This window comes from Malus sylvestris, chromosome 8 (assembly GCF_916048215.2).
Source record: "Malus sylvestris chromosome 8, drMalSylv7.2, whole genome shotgun sequence".
NCBI lineage: Eukaryota > Viridiplantae > Streptophyta > Magnoliopsida > Rosales > Rosaceae > Malus > Malus sylvestris.
This window is the reverse complement of record NC_062267.1, coordinates 2,623,954-2,640,279: the sequence shown is the minus strand read 5'-3', so window position 1 is coordinate 2,640,279 and position 16,326 is coordinate 2,623,954. Positions and strand designations below refer to the sequence as shown.

Genomic DNA, 16,326 nt, shown 5'->3' with positions numbered 1-16,326 from the left:
GGCATGCACTTATATTGATTGTGACTTGGGACAAAGCCATCCTACGTTGTAGTAACTTCATGGGGCCGTGGCAGGCCAAAGTTATAGGTCCCGCCATTGATCACCACTTCATCCGCCGTGCATCACCGCAGACTTCAATTCAAACATCATTTCAAGTAGTGTAAGTGGTTTCATAAGAGGGTGGTGGCCCGAAACACAAAGATACAAGCTTTTGAGAGAATATTCGGTCATTTTCTTCTCTCCTTTTTAACAAATTCAAAAACCATAAAATTAATTGCGGATATAATGGAGAGTAGTCTAATTCCTTGTAAGAACACAAGAGATTTGTTTTTTTTTTCCGTCGTGAAATTCATACTCTTGACACACATGTTTATGAAGGAGTATGTTCGAAAACTATGCATCATATTAATTAGTCACTTATTCGTTTGGTATATAACCTAAATGCATGTATAAACGCATTTAATTACTTAAACTACAAATCTCTTATAAAAAACTAAATGTTCTCCAAATCGAGGGTTGTTGTGATGATAGTGATAAAGTAAGAATTGTCTATCATGGACATATTAAAAAGTATCTATCAATCATGCTTCATATCTTATATATTGGTTACTTTGGATGGAAGAAATCAGCCTGAAATATTTGGTTGTAGGTTAAGTAATTATACAACCACCCATAGAATATTAAGACTTTATTTTATTTTTTTTGACGAAATTAAGACTGAAATTATAATATTCCTAATTATTCATATAAATTAAAAAATGCGTACATTATTAAATTAAAAAAATACTGTTTCAAAGTACAAAAGGAAATAAAGAACAATATCCGAAGAGGATCTCTGTTATGTTTCCGTGTCCGAACTGCTTTATGCCGGCGGCCTTAATTCTAAAACCGAACCTAAAAGTACGTAGGACCCACAGCCTCAGGACGTAGCAAGATTTTTCGGTGTGATCAGTACAAGGAATGGTACATGACGTATTATTATACAAATGGTAGGATATGTGTAATTTTTAATAACTTAAAAAATAAAACTTTCTACCACTTCTATTAAAACACGTAGTGTATCACTTGTTACAATTAAAATTTTCTCCTAAGCGTACGACCCGGTCTTGCCCGTCTCCTTGCCGTACTAATTTTTTGGCATAAAAATTTGCCGCGTTCCTTTAATTTTTTACGACTTTGCCATCCTCTTTCCTTGTTCTTTTCCCGCTCCTACCGACACTTCGTATCTTCAACGAAACATCACATATTTTATTTTTAAACTTTAAACAAAGAAAAAGTATATATATATATATATATATTAAATTTAATTAGAATGAAAAAGGGTTTCGAATAAAGATTGTACAGGTTGGCTTTGTATGATATCCACTATTGAGTATTGGGTTGAAGCTTATTTAATAAATGAAGTCATGAACATCAAAATCTTTTGCACATAAAATATGTGTGATTTCTCTGTGGTCATAATTATTATTTGACATATACTAAGTTTTCGAAAATAAGATTAAAAAAATTGTTTATAAACATGTATAGTTAATGATTTGGGTCATAGAGATGACACATTCATTTCGACTATAGAAGATTTGGTTTCTGGTTAATGACAGTTGGTTCTATGATTTATCATCAAACCATTCCTTCTTTATGTCTTTCTTTTTTGTATGTGTGGGAATTATGTATTCATTCATTCATTCATGTTTTTAAACAATTACAATTTAATACGTGCAGTCTTAAGGTATTATATTTAGAGTAACGTTATATTTATCATATTTTTCATATCACATATGTATTATTTCTTTTCTCTAACATACGTAGAGCATATCAACATTAGCATATCTCTATTAGAGAGATAATACAAGATGTGATATAAAAATGTAATAGGATATGAGTAACATTTTTTATTTACAATATTTATATATGTATCAAACTGTAATTTACTTACAAAAATAAGAAATAATAATTAACAATTTAATTAGGGGAATTTTAGCAAAAAGCTTCCGGTGCTGTTCATTTTAACGAAAAACCATATTTTTACACTAAAAAGTCAATATTTGTACTATTCACTTTACCCTTTATTTTATCTTTATTGTTAAACTCAAAGTTTTCAAACCATTTTCATTAGTTTTCCTTTTAATTAGTGCCTTTCTAATAACGAGAACTCCTAACTTGCGATGGTATTGTTGAATTGTCAATACACAAAGACAGAAAAATATTCCAGTTGGCCCTACTGTGTACGTAGTGGTGTTAAAAGATATGGAATTATAAAGGGTGGCAATCTGCCATGTGGCAAGTTGGCGACGAGGAGCGTAGCCTAGAGTATATAGGTATTGGGGTTAAAGAGAGGATAAAGAACACTACTTGGTTGCTGCAAATTCGGCAGCAACTTTTGCTGTTACATAATTATATTTGGACACATGTTCAAATAATTGAAATTGTAAACATAAATTGAACACGTGTTCAAAAAAGATTGGGTAGTAGCAGAAGTTATTATTGAATTTGCAGCAGTCAAGTAGTGTACCGGGATAAAATGCCATCCTCTTATCCATGTCTCTGCTTGCATAGAGTAATAATAGCTAGACTAATTCTTTTAGACCAAATTTACAAACTATATTATTTGTCATTAATACAGAAAATAAACATTTATTCAACATTTAAGTAATAATTCAATCATAAATAATTACGTCATATAATTTACGAAATTCGGTCAAAATAGTTAGTCTCTCTAAAATTATTGATACAAATTAATAAGAAAAGACTTCAAAGACTGTATTTAATGTAGTTAGAAAATGGTTCAATAATAATACAAGAGCAAAACATTAGGTCATTGACTATGACTCGTGAGTCACTAGGGAGCTATACAATCTTTCTAAAGGTTTGGATAATTAATCTAGCTAGTACCGGACTAGTACTGGACTAGTACATTAGTACCTAGCTAGCTACGATGCATGGTAATAAGAGAGGGAGATTAATACAATTGATAATTAAGCGTAATTATCAAACACAACTATTTAATTTAGTGAAAAGAGAGATTCGAACTTAGAATATAAGAGAACATGTATGTACTGTTTCGGCCAACTGATCATTTAACGTACATATGTATTATCATAAGTTCCTACTCATTGAAATCAAACTAACAAGATTTTAGATCTCAAACTCATTGAAATCAAAATTACCTTGATTTTTTTTTTTTGAACAAATGATATTAGGGAAATTCATAAACATTAATCCATTTTTTTTTTCTGGACTAATTTATTTTTCCCCCAGATATTTTTCAGATATCATCAGCTTCAGCTACGTACTTTTTTTTTTCTGTTCAGATATAATACCGGTAGTATAATCTACAAACAAATCCCAAAAGACTGATCATCACGAGAGCTCGCTCGTTCCTCAAAACGACGACACACAATTCACAGTCTCAGCTGCGACTCTGCGGCTTCCCCAAGACGCCACCTTTTTCCGCCTCAAGAGTCCAAAACAAAAGGCGTTTCCAAGAGATCGTAAGGAGCCCAGAGAGCATCGAGTGGGCACGGCCGATTGGCCTCCAGCCGGGCCCACGGCTTCCCCTTCCCGCTCCAATGCAAAAGACTCACTGCGCCCGGATGCAGATCCCGACAAAGCCCCCTGAAGTTATCGCCGCCGAGCCCGTGCTGGTTCCACCGGTGCTCCACTGGCGCGATTTTCCCTGCGAACACCAAAAGAAACGGCGGGAGGGATCCGAGCTCATAGATCCGCATTCTCTTCTGGAGCTCCATCCACTCCTCGATCTTCGCCGTGTAGTCGTCGCCGCGCCACCGGTCGAGGTCGATGACCATGACACCGGTGTTGAAGTAGCAGGCGTGGCGGTCGGCAAAGGTGAGGGAGAGGGAGGGGTTCGACCAGAAGGCGGAGGTGAAGTAGGAGGTGAAGTTGGCGTTGCAGTACTCCGGGGCGGCGAGGACGGCAACGCCTCCTAGAGGAGTGGCAGAAAGCTTGGCGATGTCATCCACGAGGATGAGATCGGAGTCGAGGTAGACGACGCGGCGGACGCAGAGGGGGAGAAGGTCGGCGAGGTAGGATCGGGCGTAGTTGAGGGGGCAGTCGAGGGCGGAGCGGATGGAGGTGGAGATGAGGCCGGAGACGTGGGAGTCGTCGAAGGCGTAGATTCGGAATTTAAGGTAGGGAAATGAGGTGGAGATTGTTTGGCGGAGGAGGGAAGCGTTGGCGGCGGCGGAGGCGACAAAGTGGAAGACTGCGTTTTGGGGGCAGGATGAGTGTTGGAGGACGGAGAGGATCGCGGCCATGGAGCCGCGGATGTAGGCGGTGTCGAGAGTCATTGCCACGTGGACTGCTTGAGGAGAGCAAATCATGTGGCCGTCGTCTGATTCGTCGGGGTCCACGTCAACGTCAGGGAGCGTGGCGATGGAAGGGCAGTCTTGGGAATTATAGAACTGAGGTGCTTCTCTAAACTGTTGGGTGATGGCGGCGGCGGCGGCGGCATTGGTTGCGGTGGCCGGGGAGAGGAAGAGAAGTAGGGCGAGGAGGAGGAGGAGTGGAGGTGGCATGGGCATAATTTGAAAAGGGAGGGAGTGATGCGATGAGATGATGGGATGTAGATTTTAAGTTTAATATACGAGGAGGGGGATTTTAAAGGACACGCTTTTGTGGGGTCTTTTGTCAAAAAATAAAATAAAAAAGAGATGGAATTTGGGAATTTGGAAAATTGGAAATGGAATGAAGGGGTGGATGATGGGGTGAAGTGTGTGCAGGGCATGGGAGAGGACTCCAAGGAGGGGGGATTAAAAGAAAATGTTTCTTAGGCCTGATTTAGTACTGAGGTGATTCTATAAAAAATTGGTATAAAAAAAGTTGGCAGTTATTTTGTGTTTGGTAAACATTCAGCTTTAGTTTTTTTTCTCACAGTTTTGGGTGAAAAAAAAAGCCAAAAACACAAAGCTGCAAAACCCAGCTTTGAAAAACCGGTTTTTTTTCACATCTATTTTACATAAAAGTTTACCAAACACTATAATATTGCTTTTTTTTGTTCAAAAGTACCTTTACAAAAAAATTTACTGAACACTATAATACTGCTTTTTTTTCTTTTCAAAAGTACATTTACAAAAAAGTTTACCAAACACCATGTTGCTTTATTTCACAGCTGCTTATTCTCACAGCACAGCAGAAGCATCTTTTTTTTTAAAGTACAGCAATACCAAACCAGCCCTTAGTGTGTCGGGAACAAGATTTGGTACACCAAGTGTTATAATATAAATGTTCGGATATGTAAAAAGAAATTTCAATCACTTATATTATAACACTTAGTATACCAGATCGTATTATCGGCATTGAAATTTTTTTCGATTAAAAGAATATATTTCAAAGGAAGGAGGGAGGAGGGAGTTGTGGAGTTCACATTAATGAGTGAGATACATGGATGACACATCTCTATCTTTCTAGTTGAACCTCCTACATCCCATCTTCTTCATTTTGTTTATTTTTTACCCTATTATAACTTGTAAATAAAAATTTCGACAAGAGTGTTGTACATCTTTCGGAGTCAAATTGTCATGAAGTATAATTAATCTGCTCGTTTCAGTGTTTATCATTATATTAATATCACATTTAATTCATAAAATATTGATTATATCATCCAACTTAAGACATTTTAACTGACAGACTCGAAAAAGTTTTCATCTAGTAGTCTTTGAAACTTTTGTTCAATGCATTTGACAATTAAATTATTAATTATGTCTTAATAGGTAAGGAGATTCAAGTGTATATTTAAGTTTTTATATTTTGATTTGTAATAAGAATGTGGCTACTAGTAATTCTTTGTCCATACCAAAGAATTAGAATTGGTTTAGGGATTTCGTAAGACTGTCTTTTATATTATACGACTAAGACCGTACACCAATATCAAATCGCTATGTAAGACCTAGATAATCTATATTAGTAGTTCGTGCTTCATTGACTCGAGAAATTTTTGTGAACATTCAGTATATATTTCTGTTTATATTTTTTTTTTGTCATGTAGGACGTATTATTTGATGAAGGAAATACTACTACAGTGAATAAATATCTGATTATACGTTAGATTTGTCAATCCACTTGTTTCCTCTTAAGAATGAATTTTCTCATAATTTTACTTTGTTTTTCTTTCCCTTATTTTCTTGTTATTAATACTTCTCAAAATGTTGATGTATCGTAGTCTGGCAGAACTATTTTTGAGCTCCTGATACCTCTCAGGGGCGAATCCCCAAGCCTAGAAATTCTCCATAGAAGAGCTAGGTGCTGCCATTTGAAAATCTGAGATGTCCTTGAAAGCTGTCCTCTAACTGCTTGACGAATTGTCTGTATGAGCATTGGGCAGGGTAGTTGCTAGTCTCATGCCTTTTTATGTGTTTCTATGGGCATATGTTCATAGGCTCAGTCGGCATACATGGACATATGTCGACACGCTTGCTCAAAAGATATTGATATTAGTCGACATACTTGATTAGAAGTTGTTGGCATCTATCTACAGATGTGCAATATAACTTGACAAATAACCTCAGACCTACCAAGTGAAATACTAATTTGCATGCTACTCTGTCCAAAAAAATTTACACTCATAACGTACCATTCTTACTGCCCCCACAAATAATATTTCCTAACTCCGCCACTAATTCCTCTCAAATGAGAAGCAGTTAAAAACCTAGAAGAAGAAAAAAAAAAAAACTTGAAGCTTCGAGACCAAGTTTTCTACTAACGTACTCCAGAGGAGGGGAAAATATTATGTCACATTCTTGTGCTAAAAGAGACATGGAAAGCTCGATTGTATTAAACTAAATAATTATGTGGTCGTAGATAATCGTACTTAATTTGTTGAACGTCGTTAAGTACCAAATGTATTATTGTGGCTTATACGTGTCGTTAAGTACATTTAACTCGTAAATTCCCCTAAACAAGCTAAAATAAGGAAAAATAATGAAAATGGCTTGAAAACTTTAAGTTTTAACGATAATGACAAAATAAAGGATAAAGTGAATAGTACCATAATTGACTTTTTAGTGTAAAAATGTGGTTTTTCGTTAAAGTGAACAGTACCATGAGCTTTTCGTTAAAGTTCCCTAAAATAAATGATCATTTTCCCATTCTTTTCTTCTTCTTATCACCTAAGCATGCTATAATCCAACCTTTTTTTTCCACTTGTGAGCAATAATTAAAAGACGCGTTTAAAATCCGTGATTAAAAAGCACTTAATTAAGGCACTTTCGTCAGGGACCAGTAACTATATAAATGAACACCACCGTCACTAATGTACACAAAAGGCTACATAAATGGAAAGCATCATCTTTTTTACATAGGTTTGTTTTGAATTAGTTTTAAAATGACTGAATGCGTTTTTGATGAAAATGTGTCTGAAATCAATCCTTACTAAAAATTTAAATGGATTCTAAAAAAGCACTTAAGTGCTTCACGAAAGAAGTACATATTTGGTGATTCTTTAAAAAACGCACTTAAAGTACTTTTGGACTTAAATACTTTTGAAATCCAAAATCTTCACAAAAAGCGTTTTCAGTCATTTCTGTCATGCAGGTATGCTTGTACAATTTGAAAGAAATTAAGATTATCCATAAATATTGTCATCAATAACTCCTATCCATGTCTGAAATTTCATAAACTCATATCACAAAGATTTTATTTTACTTTTTTTTAATTATATTGAGCAGTTCCACTTCTAATGATAACTGAGGTTTTTTATGGTTAAACCTCTACGCTCATCATGTTGTGTAAGTGTTAAAATGCAAGTTAAAGAACAACATCAATGTGATCACTAACACAAACTGTTAGTTAATCACTCTGACATTTCAACAAAACAATTTGTCGTTAACACTCCAAGATATATAATCATTCTACGTTCCTATTGTTTTACAATGAAAATAAAAATTAAATATTATAAGTACAAATGACTATTTCGGAATGCTAATAATGGGTAGCGATGTTTGATATAAATGTGTACATTGAATAGTTTTCAGTGGTCACACTCACCGACAACCCAAAAGACGTGCGGTTAAGAGGTTAAGAGGAAACTTAAATGAAAGTTCATCCATGAGCGCACATGCTTGTCTAGAGACTAGGAATTTGGGACTTGCATGCATTTATATAATTATAAGAAAACTAATGAAAATGGCTTCAAAACTTTAAGTTTTAACGTAAAAGACAAAAAGGTGTTGTAAGTGAATAGTATAAGGATTGACATTTTAGAGTAAAAATTTGATTTTTCGTTAAAATGAACAGTATCGAGAACTTTTCGTTAAAACTCTCAATAATTATTGCATAAATATTAGGTGTAAATACGATATAAAGCATATTTAAATATAATAATATGTTTGTACCATACTTGACAAATCCCGAAACTACTGAGTACCGGTCAACGTTATACCGTAAAAAACCCAGAAGAGTTTCCCTCAAACCAGGAGGCCAATCATAGCGCGACACGTGTCAATGTCAAAATGAAACTAGAAACTCTCTTCTATAAATACAGATCATTCTCTCACAATATTTCCTAATGTCATTTGTATTAAATCATTCACTGGTACTTACTAAAGGAGAGCTTGAACCTATGTACTTGTGTAAACCCTTCACAATTAATGAGAACTCCTCTACTCTGTGGACGTAGCCAATCTGGGTGAACCACGTATATCTTGTGTTTGCTTCCTTATCCTTATCCATTTACATATTTATTCATACTAGTGACCGGAGCAATCTAGCGAAGGTCACAAACTTAACACTTTATGTCGTACCAAAGTCCTCACTAATTTTGTGCATCAACATAATAAGTACAAAAAAAAAATATGCATGGTTTTTCTATAATATTAAGTTTGAGATATGTACATTCCAATTGTAATTCAATTTTGGAAATTTTCGGAATTGAAAATGTTCAAACTCAGAACGATTCATTTTGGATTGAAATTTCTAATCCAATGTGCACCCCTAGGTAGACGGGTAGATATCTTACAAATGGAGTTGGATTTTCTTCCCTATTTCCCATCCTTCTTAGTTTTCTCTTCTTCTTCCTCTCTATAGAGAACATAAAATAAGATGATAATATGGCTTAATTTTGAGAGTTCAAATAGGAGGAGAAGGAGGGGAGTGGAGAGAATCCAAATCCATTTACGATTGATTCGTATAAAATCATCATTAATTGTCAATCACATATATAAGTGCATGCTCGAAAGTTGTCTCATCTTCTTGGGGCATCTCTATGACCTATCTCAATGAGTGAAACTTGTCAATTTGACTTAATTTATCTTTTAACGTTTAATTTTTTATTGATGAGTGTTGATGCACAAAATCAGTGAGAACTTTGGTACAACATAAAGTGTTAAGTTTGTGACCTTTGCTAGATTGCTCCGGTCACTAGTATGGATAAGTATGTAAATGAATAGAGACAGGGAAGCAAACACAAGATGTACGTGGTTCACCTAGATTGGCTACGTCCACGGAGTAGAGAAGTTCTCATTAATTGTGAAGGGTTTACACAAGTACATAGGTTCAAGCTTTCATTTAGTGAGTACTAATGAATGATTTAGTACAAATGACATTAGGAAATATTGTGAGAGAATGATCTCTATTTATAGAAGAGAGTTTCTAGTTTCATTCTAACATTGACGCGTGTCGTGTTGTGATTGGCTTCTGATGTTGACACGTGTCGCGTTATGATTGGCTTTTGATATCGACATGTGTCGCGCTGTAATTGGCCTCCTGGTTGGAGGGAAACTCTTTTGAGTCCTTGACGGTATAACGTTGACCGGTGCTAAGTAGTTTCGAGATTGGTCAAGTATGGTACAAACAATGATATTAAATTAAAAGACATGTACATGTCACTAAATGAACCACATTATGTTCCGGTGTATATTACACATCAACATTTATTGCCGTTAAATTCTTGGTATAAAATTTCAATATATAAAAACAAAACCTAGAGCATAGTAATGAGACCCTAAATTGTACCAAGTAGCCCACGAACACCAAAAGAAGAGTACATAATATGTTGGTGCTGCTGTGTACATACACTCAAATCCTCCAATGTAAATACAAATCGAGTTTCACGTGCACCAGCATACGGCCACGTTCAAAGACTTAGAAGTCAAACTTGGAAATTGTTTTTTGACAAACGAAGCATTAGTAGATTAAATTATTGGATTTGGATCCTCTCTGGATTCCCTTCCTAGGGATCTTAGGGATCAACGAACACAGACTGTTGATAAAAAATCATGCGGACTCAATTAAATGTTTTTTATATTTTTAAAAGTAAAACAACATCGTTTTGGGTGAAAAATATAAAAAAGGAAAAAACTGTGACCGCACGATTTTTTATCAACGGTCCGTGTTCGTTGATCCCTAGGATCCCCAAGGAGGGGATCCGACGAGGATGCAAATCCTAAATTATTAGTATTACGAGGAAGAGGCTTAGTGGGAATCAAACCTCCACCAAAGTGCAAAGATATAATTACTTTCCGCTACTGAGATAAAGCGTCATCTACTGAAACTTGATAAACTTGGAACTTAGAACCTTGTAGATAAAGGAAAAGGATCCTCGATGGATCCCTTTCCTGGGAATCCCGGAAATCCCATGATCGTGACTGTTCATCGTATATCGTGCGGTCAGTTAGTTTTCGTTAAGTACTATTTATATTTAATTTTAAATTTTAAATTTTAAATGATTTCTAATCGTACGATATACGATAAACGATTACGATCACGATCATGAAATCCTGAGATCCCCGGAATCCTTTTCCGTAGATAAACACATTCGGCATATAGAAGACTGTCCGTACAGACCAGACCAGGCCCATATCCACTTTACGATGACAAAACCTCTCCCTAACTTGGTTTTTATATTCTAATGGCGTTTGATCAAATCGCATTCTCCTCTTTCACAATAAACTACAAGATTGCAGACAAAAGCTAGAAAAATGGACCAGTGGATGGATACATGTCTGCTAAATTCGTCGATCGAATCACTTGGAAGACAAACGAAAATCGTCAAAATCCCAGCTGGACAACCAGTTGACGATTTTCGTTGCAAACAAACAATGCATCAACTAGACAACAGTTGATGGATGCCTACCTGCTATGTATTTCGTATTCATGTGAGATTTCATACCGAACGTATAGAATATGCTAAGCATTCGACGAGAATCAGACCTATTACACCTCAAGGGACATGCTCAGAACACAAAGACACTACGCAAGGATGGCATACATCGAATTATCCGGTAATGAACTAACACGTTAGGAACTGGGATTCTGTCGAAAAATACAAAGTTCTGTCATTCATTGCATGTAAAGTTCACTAATAATCCAGTACTTAAACAAGCAATAAGTTGTAGGGAGAGAATCTGGAAACAGAACCACCATGCTGCGACAACCAGGCAAAATCGACAACATTACAGACAACAGTAGAATATGAACACTTAACCTGATGAGAACAAAAAAGATGAACTAGCAGATATACAATGCAAGAGGTTGATTACACCCTAATATCGAGCTAGCAACTTAGCGACTTGAGACTGACATTCAACCTACTGCCAAGCGAGAGCAAGAATTACTGAAAATATAACAATCATACACAACATCTTCAGTCTATAATCTTGCTGTCCCTGACCTGTTCCCCTGCGGAGGTGATGTCTATGTATATGGCCGCCATGAAATGCATTTGAGAACCCATGAGGAAATCCAGCACTTTCACCATAAATGGTGGGATCAGGAAACCCATGCAGCGGAAAATTGAACAGAGAAGGGATAAAGCCACCAATAGCCGCAGAAAATGTGAAATTCCCAAACCTTGTGGTTGCAACTGGTGCAAACCCGCCCAAACCTCCCATCCCTCCCATGAACCCAAATCCACGGTGAGGAAAATGGTTCTGTTCTGGTGGAGGAGCTGTTTCGGGTCTTTGTCCTGCTGGACGGTTAGGGATACTAATGCCAGGAATGGACTTTGATCTTGGGTCCGTTGATGTCTTTCCCCTACCGTATAAAGGAACCAAACTCTCCTCCTTTACAAGGGCTTTGCAAACAGGGCATTCCTGAGAGTGGGAGTGAATATGGAGCCACTTGTAAAGGCAAGGCCAGCAGAAGAGATGGCCGCATAGGGTCACAATTGGGTCTTGGGCCAATTCAAAGCAAATATTGCATTCGAAATCACCAGCGTCACCATTATTGTTACTGCCGGAGAATGAAGGCCCTTGGGACGACCTACTCGTTGATTCGCCGAACCCACCTCCCATCCCTGGACAACCCTAAACGAATTAGTTCATTCATATCGAAACCAGCCACTAAAACATCAAAAATTCCTTAAACCACAGGTCCACAACACAAAAACATCACCATTTCAGGCAAGCCCCAATTGCACCGACTTAAACCCGGACTTAAAAAAAAAAAAGAAGATACTCCATTGATAATTAGTAATTAAAATTCCAATCAAACAACATGAAATGGAAAATCTCTGAAAACCCAGAAATCTAAACCTCAATTTAGCTTAAAAAAAAAGGAAAAATTCGCCATCATGACATATTTTCCTGATGATATGAAAGTTAATATATTAAGTCACAACAATTCGAGTTTCAAACTAAACGATTCAAACACCCCCAAGATCTCGTAAATCACAATTCCATACGCCAAATTAACCGACTTCGACAAAAAAATTGAAATTTTATTCATCGATGCAAACAATCCGAACAAACAAAAAAAACAATAAATCCACACACTAATCCGATCGAATACACGAATTGAAATTTGCGTAGGGATCGCTACTGACCTTCACATATAAGAAGTGAGGCGGATCGAAGGCCAGTCAATCCGAGCACCGGCGAGAGATCTCCGTTGACGGGAAGGAGGAAGAGTGCAGAGAATTTGGTGTTTGGTGGGAGGTGCAATTTTGACGCGGCTTGAGATCTCCGGACTGGAGATTGTTTTTCATACCAACCTGGCGGCTTCTGGATGGCAGATTGTGCCTCCTCGAATTCTAGCCGTTGGATTAGATTATGGATTTCCGATTTTAAGTCAACTGTGTCAAAAACGAATAATCATTAGAGGTGTTTGGGCCTAACTAGGCCCATGATATTTTGGGCTTGGGCTAATTCGTCATCTGTTCTGGATTTTTTACCATAAATTTGTACCGGTTTTTATCGCCTCTGCCGGTCCTCATCGCCGCTTTCCTTCTAGAACTAACGCAAATTGACAAATTGGTTCTGGTACGGCAGTCTACTGTTTTTCGAAGCCGAAAAACTTACAAAGGCATTTCAGCCTTTATGGCTCATGTGATTAATCAAGGCAAAAATCGAATCCAAAACTTGTTAAGTAAAATATAGATCTGAAATTCGTCGCTATTAAGTGGGCACCCACTTTTAGTTTTAAGGTAAGCTTCATTGATTAGAAGGTCTGGTGGACAACAAGATTTCCAACTACCAAGGATGTCTTGTCGTTAGTGTACGATGCAGAATGCGGTTAGAAAAATGGCCACTTTGACATTTGTTGTCGCGTTCGTATTAATATGTCTAACCAATTTGCTGCCCGCATAAATTTGACGTATATTCTGCAAAATATCTCCCTCTAACGTGCATTTTGTATCACATATTTTTGTGTTCAAGGGTGAATTGTAAAACACACCAAAATAAACACATTAACATAAATAAATGTGATCTTTATAATATTTAATTAAGAATCCTATGAAAACAGATGAACAAAATCATCACGAGATGGTCTAGTGGTTGGGAAAAAAATTTAGATGTGCATTCCACACGACAGGTCATGAATTTGATTCATGCCGCTGGTGAATTGTTCGATGGTGGGCAGGAGAAAGGTAAAATGTCTCTGTGAGACAGAAATAAGAATTAAAGAGATTCACACATCAATATTTTATTGAGTAATATTCGAACTTAAATGTAAAAAGAACAAGAAATTGTTCAAACTAACTTTGTTACATTCAAGTGTGTTGTTGAACCGTTTTTTAACACGAAAAAATGAGAATAGTTCAAACAACAATTATTTAAGGGTAAAGAAAGTCAAACTTCTCATGTAAATCATGTTGCATTGCATGCATATCATAGCGCTCTTATTGTCAATTCATGATTTTCCTTATCTCTCTCTAGAACGCCAAGTGTATTGGGCAATCCAAATGCGAAAATAAAAAATCCTTCTAGACCACGACATCGACATCCAACATCTGCCAATTATCTTCTTTATTTGCCTTTACCTTTTTACTTTTTTCGCTTATCACATAACACACGTGTATTTTATTAACAAATTAAATTAAAAATGTTATTCTTACCATTCAATTGTACCATTAGATGACATCTTAGGTATACCATTAGATGACATCTTAGGTAGACAATCACACCATTTAAAATGATATGAATTTTCATTCAATTAAAATAACAAAAACAAAAACAAAAAAGGAAAAGAAAAAAAAAGAAGGAAAAACCCTAAAACCTAGCAAACGTTAAACTTCACGTTTCTTCTTCTGTCGTCCTCTTATCCTTCTTCATCCATTGTCGTTTTTCTGCAAGTGCAAGCAAATTGGAGGTGAGAATAATTTGGCTTTCAAAGAAAAAAACAAACTAAAGCAATTGAGGATGCTTAAATTCAGTCTACAACAATACTGGACTTCCAACTAACATTCAATAGTCAGCGAGTTTAAAAATAGGGATACTTTGAATGCGGTCCCTAATTCTTAACATTTTTTTACTAAAACCTTAATGGTATTCAAAGTTTGATCAAAGTCCATTGACTTTGTACACCTCATTATATTACAATTAATATTTATAGTTTTATAGTTTTGACATTAATTGTTTCATATTTTATGAGATTTATAATCCTCTAAATTTAAAATCTCTCATTATAATACTATTAGAAACAGTTACAATAAAAAAAATTCAAACATTTTGATTGAATAAATGGATAAAAACTATGTAAAAATAAGAAATAAGAAATGGCAAAAGAACGTATCCATAGTGTTAAAAAACATGGGTACATTTTACAAAAAAATTGGTACATTTCACATATAACAAAGTGGTACATTAATAAAGAAGAATGGGTACATTATAAATAAATTAGGGTACAGATAAAAGATTAAAAATGTGACAGTCCATCCCTAATTTTAAGAATTTTTAAAGTTTTAATAAAAGATTAAGAATGCATATTATAAATTATATGAATTGATATTGATGCATATATATATGTGAATTGGTGTTGTGGACGCATAGGTGAGTATCAGGTGAGTTTATATGGTTTATACGAATGAATGTTGATGTGAATTATGTTGAGAGCTCATAACCTGCACCCCTGGTGTTAGTGCTTATGTTATTCACCCTGCATCACACGCTCACCTTGGATCCAAGTAGATGCTAGTCGTACAGACCACTAGAGGTGGTTCCGACATGCCAGTCGTACAGACCATTAGAGGGGTTCCGACTGGTAGGTGACTTTAGATTATGTGCACAGATGATTGATGAAAGAAGCATTAGAGCGTATTATTTCACCATCTTAGTCGTACAGACTACTTTAGGTAGTTCCGACTTATGTGCAGTGTAGTGCTGTACAGGTCACAGTTGGTGACTCTAGCAGGGCCGTACAGGTCACAGTTGGTGACTCCGGCTGGATGGGATATTGAGCTATAGAATCAGCCGTACAGGACCACTATAGGGTCTCCGGTTGATTTATTATTTCACCTGATTTATATTGATGCATTCATATTATATTTTGGCATATGGCATGGCATGGCATATTCTTTCTTAAAAGCGTTGAAGGATTGTGATTTGAGCTTTTGATGACATATATATGTTTATATACTTTTTTTCTGGGAAAGTATACAGGTTTTACGGCGAGGGGTTATAAATATTTTAAATGAAATGTTTTCGAAAAACTTTGTTTTACTGACCCACTCAATTTTGTTTTGCGCCCCTCCAGGTTCTAGTTGCAGAGCTTTGGTGGCTACGAGGAATCCAGCGGTGTTCTGACAGAAGTTACAAAAGTAGGACTCACCCTCGGGTGTTTCATCATAGTAATTGTATTTTTTTAAAGCTTCCGAACTGTGTAAATGGTTACGTCACACTCACGTGACGGCCAGCACGCCCTCCTTCGGGACGGGGTGTGTCAAAAAAATTATGAGTACAAATGAATTTTTTAAAAATATAGGCGCTAAAAGAAATTAATACATGGGTACAAAATAAAACTAAATATAAAATACTACAAATTTCAAAAAAAAATGTTTTAAATTAAAAGTGGGTACAAACTAAAAATATAAATATATGATACAAAGTTTAGGCATAAAACATAAATATACCATATGTAATTTTTCTATCATTGATTAAA

At 36.0% G+C, this 16,326-nt stretch overlaps 2 protein-coding genes across 2 annotated transcripts; both read right to left on the bottom strand.

Moving 5' to 3' along the window:
* Positions 1 to 3,027: 3,027 nt before the first annotated feature.
* Positions 3,028 to 4,652, bottom strand: LOC126632307 (probable galacturonosyltransferase-like 1). Its single transcript, XM_050302667.1, has 2 exons — positions 3,392 to 4,652; positions 3,028 to 3,329 (listed from the first exon to the last, which is right to left on the bottom strand). The coding sequence occupies exon 1, from the start codon at positions 4,536 to 4,538 to the stop codon at positions 3,453 to 3,455; it is 1,086 nt and encodes a 361-aa protein (XP_050158624.1). The 5' UTR covers positions 4,539 to 4,652; the 3' UTR covers positions 3,028 to 3,329; positions 3,392 to 3,452.
* Positions 4,653 to 11,260: 6,608 nt separating this feature from the next.
* LOC126633353 (uncharacterized) lies at positions 11,261 to 12,940 on the bottom strand. The gene is made up of 2 exons (XM_050303933.1): positions 12,773 to 12,940; positions 11,261 to 12,244 (listed from the first exon to the last, which is right to left on the bottom strand). Exon 2 carries the CDS (start codon positions 12,240 to 12,242, stop codon positions 11,538 to 11,540), a length of 705 nt encoding a protein of 234 aa, XP_050159890.1. The 5' UTR covers positions 12,243 to 12,244; positions 12,773 to 12,940; the 3' UTR covers positions 11,261 to 11,537.
* Positions 12,941 to 16,326: the final 3,386 nt, after the last annotated feature.

Bases quoted from the DNA above. Each gene is read 5' to 3' on its own strand.
- LOC126633353 (XM_050303933.1), bottom strand. From the start codon at position 12,242: ATGGGAGGTGGGTTCGGCGAATCAACGAGTAGGTCGTCCCAAGGGCCT.
- LOC126632307 (XM_050302667.1), bottom strand. From the start codon at position 4,538: ATGCCCATGCCACCTCCACTCCTCCTCCTCCTCGCCCTACTTCTCTTC.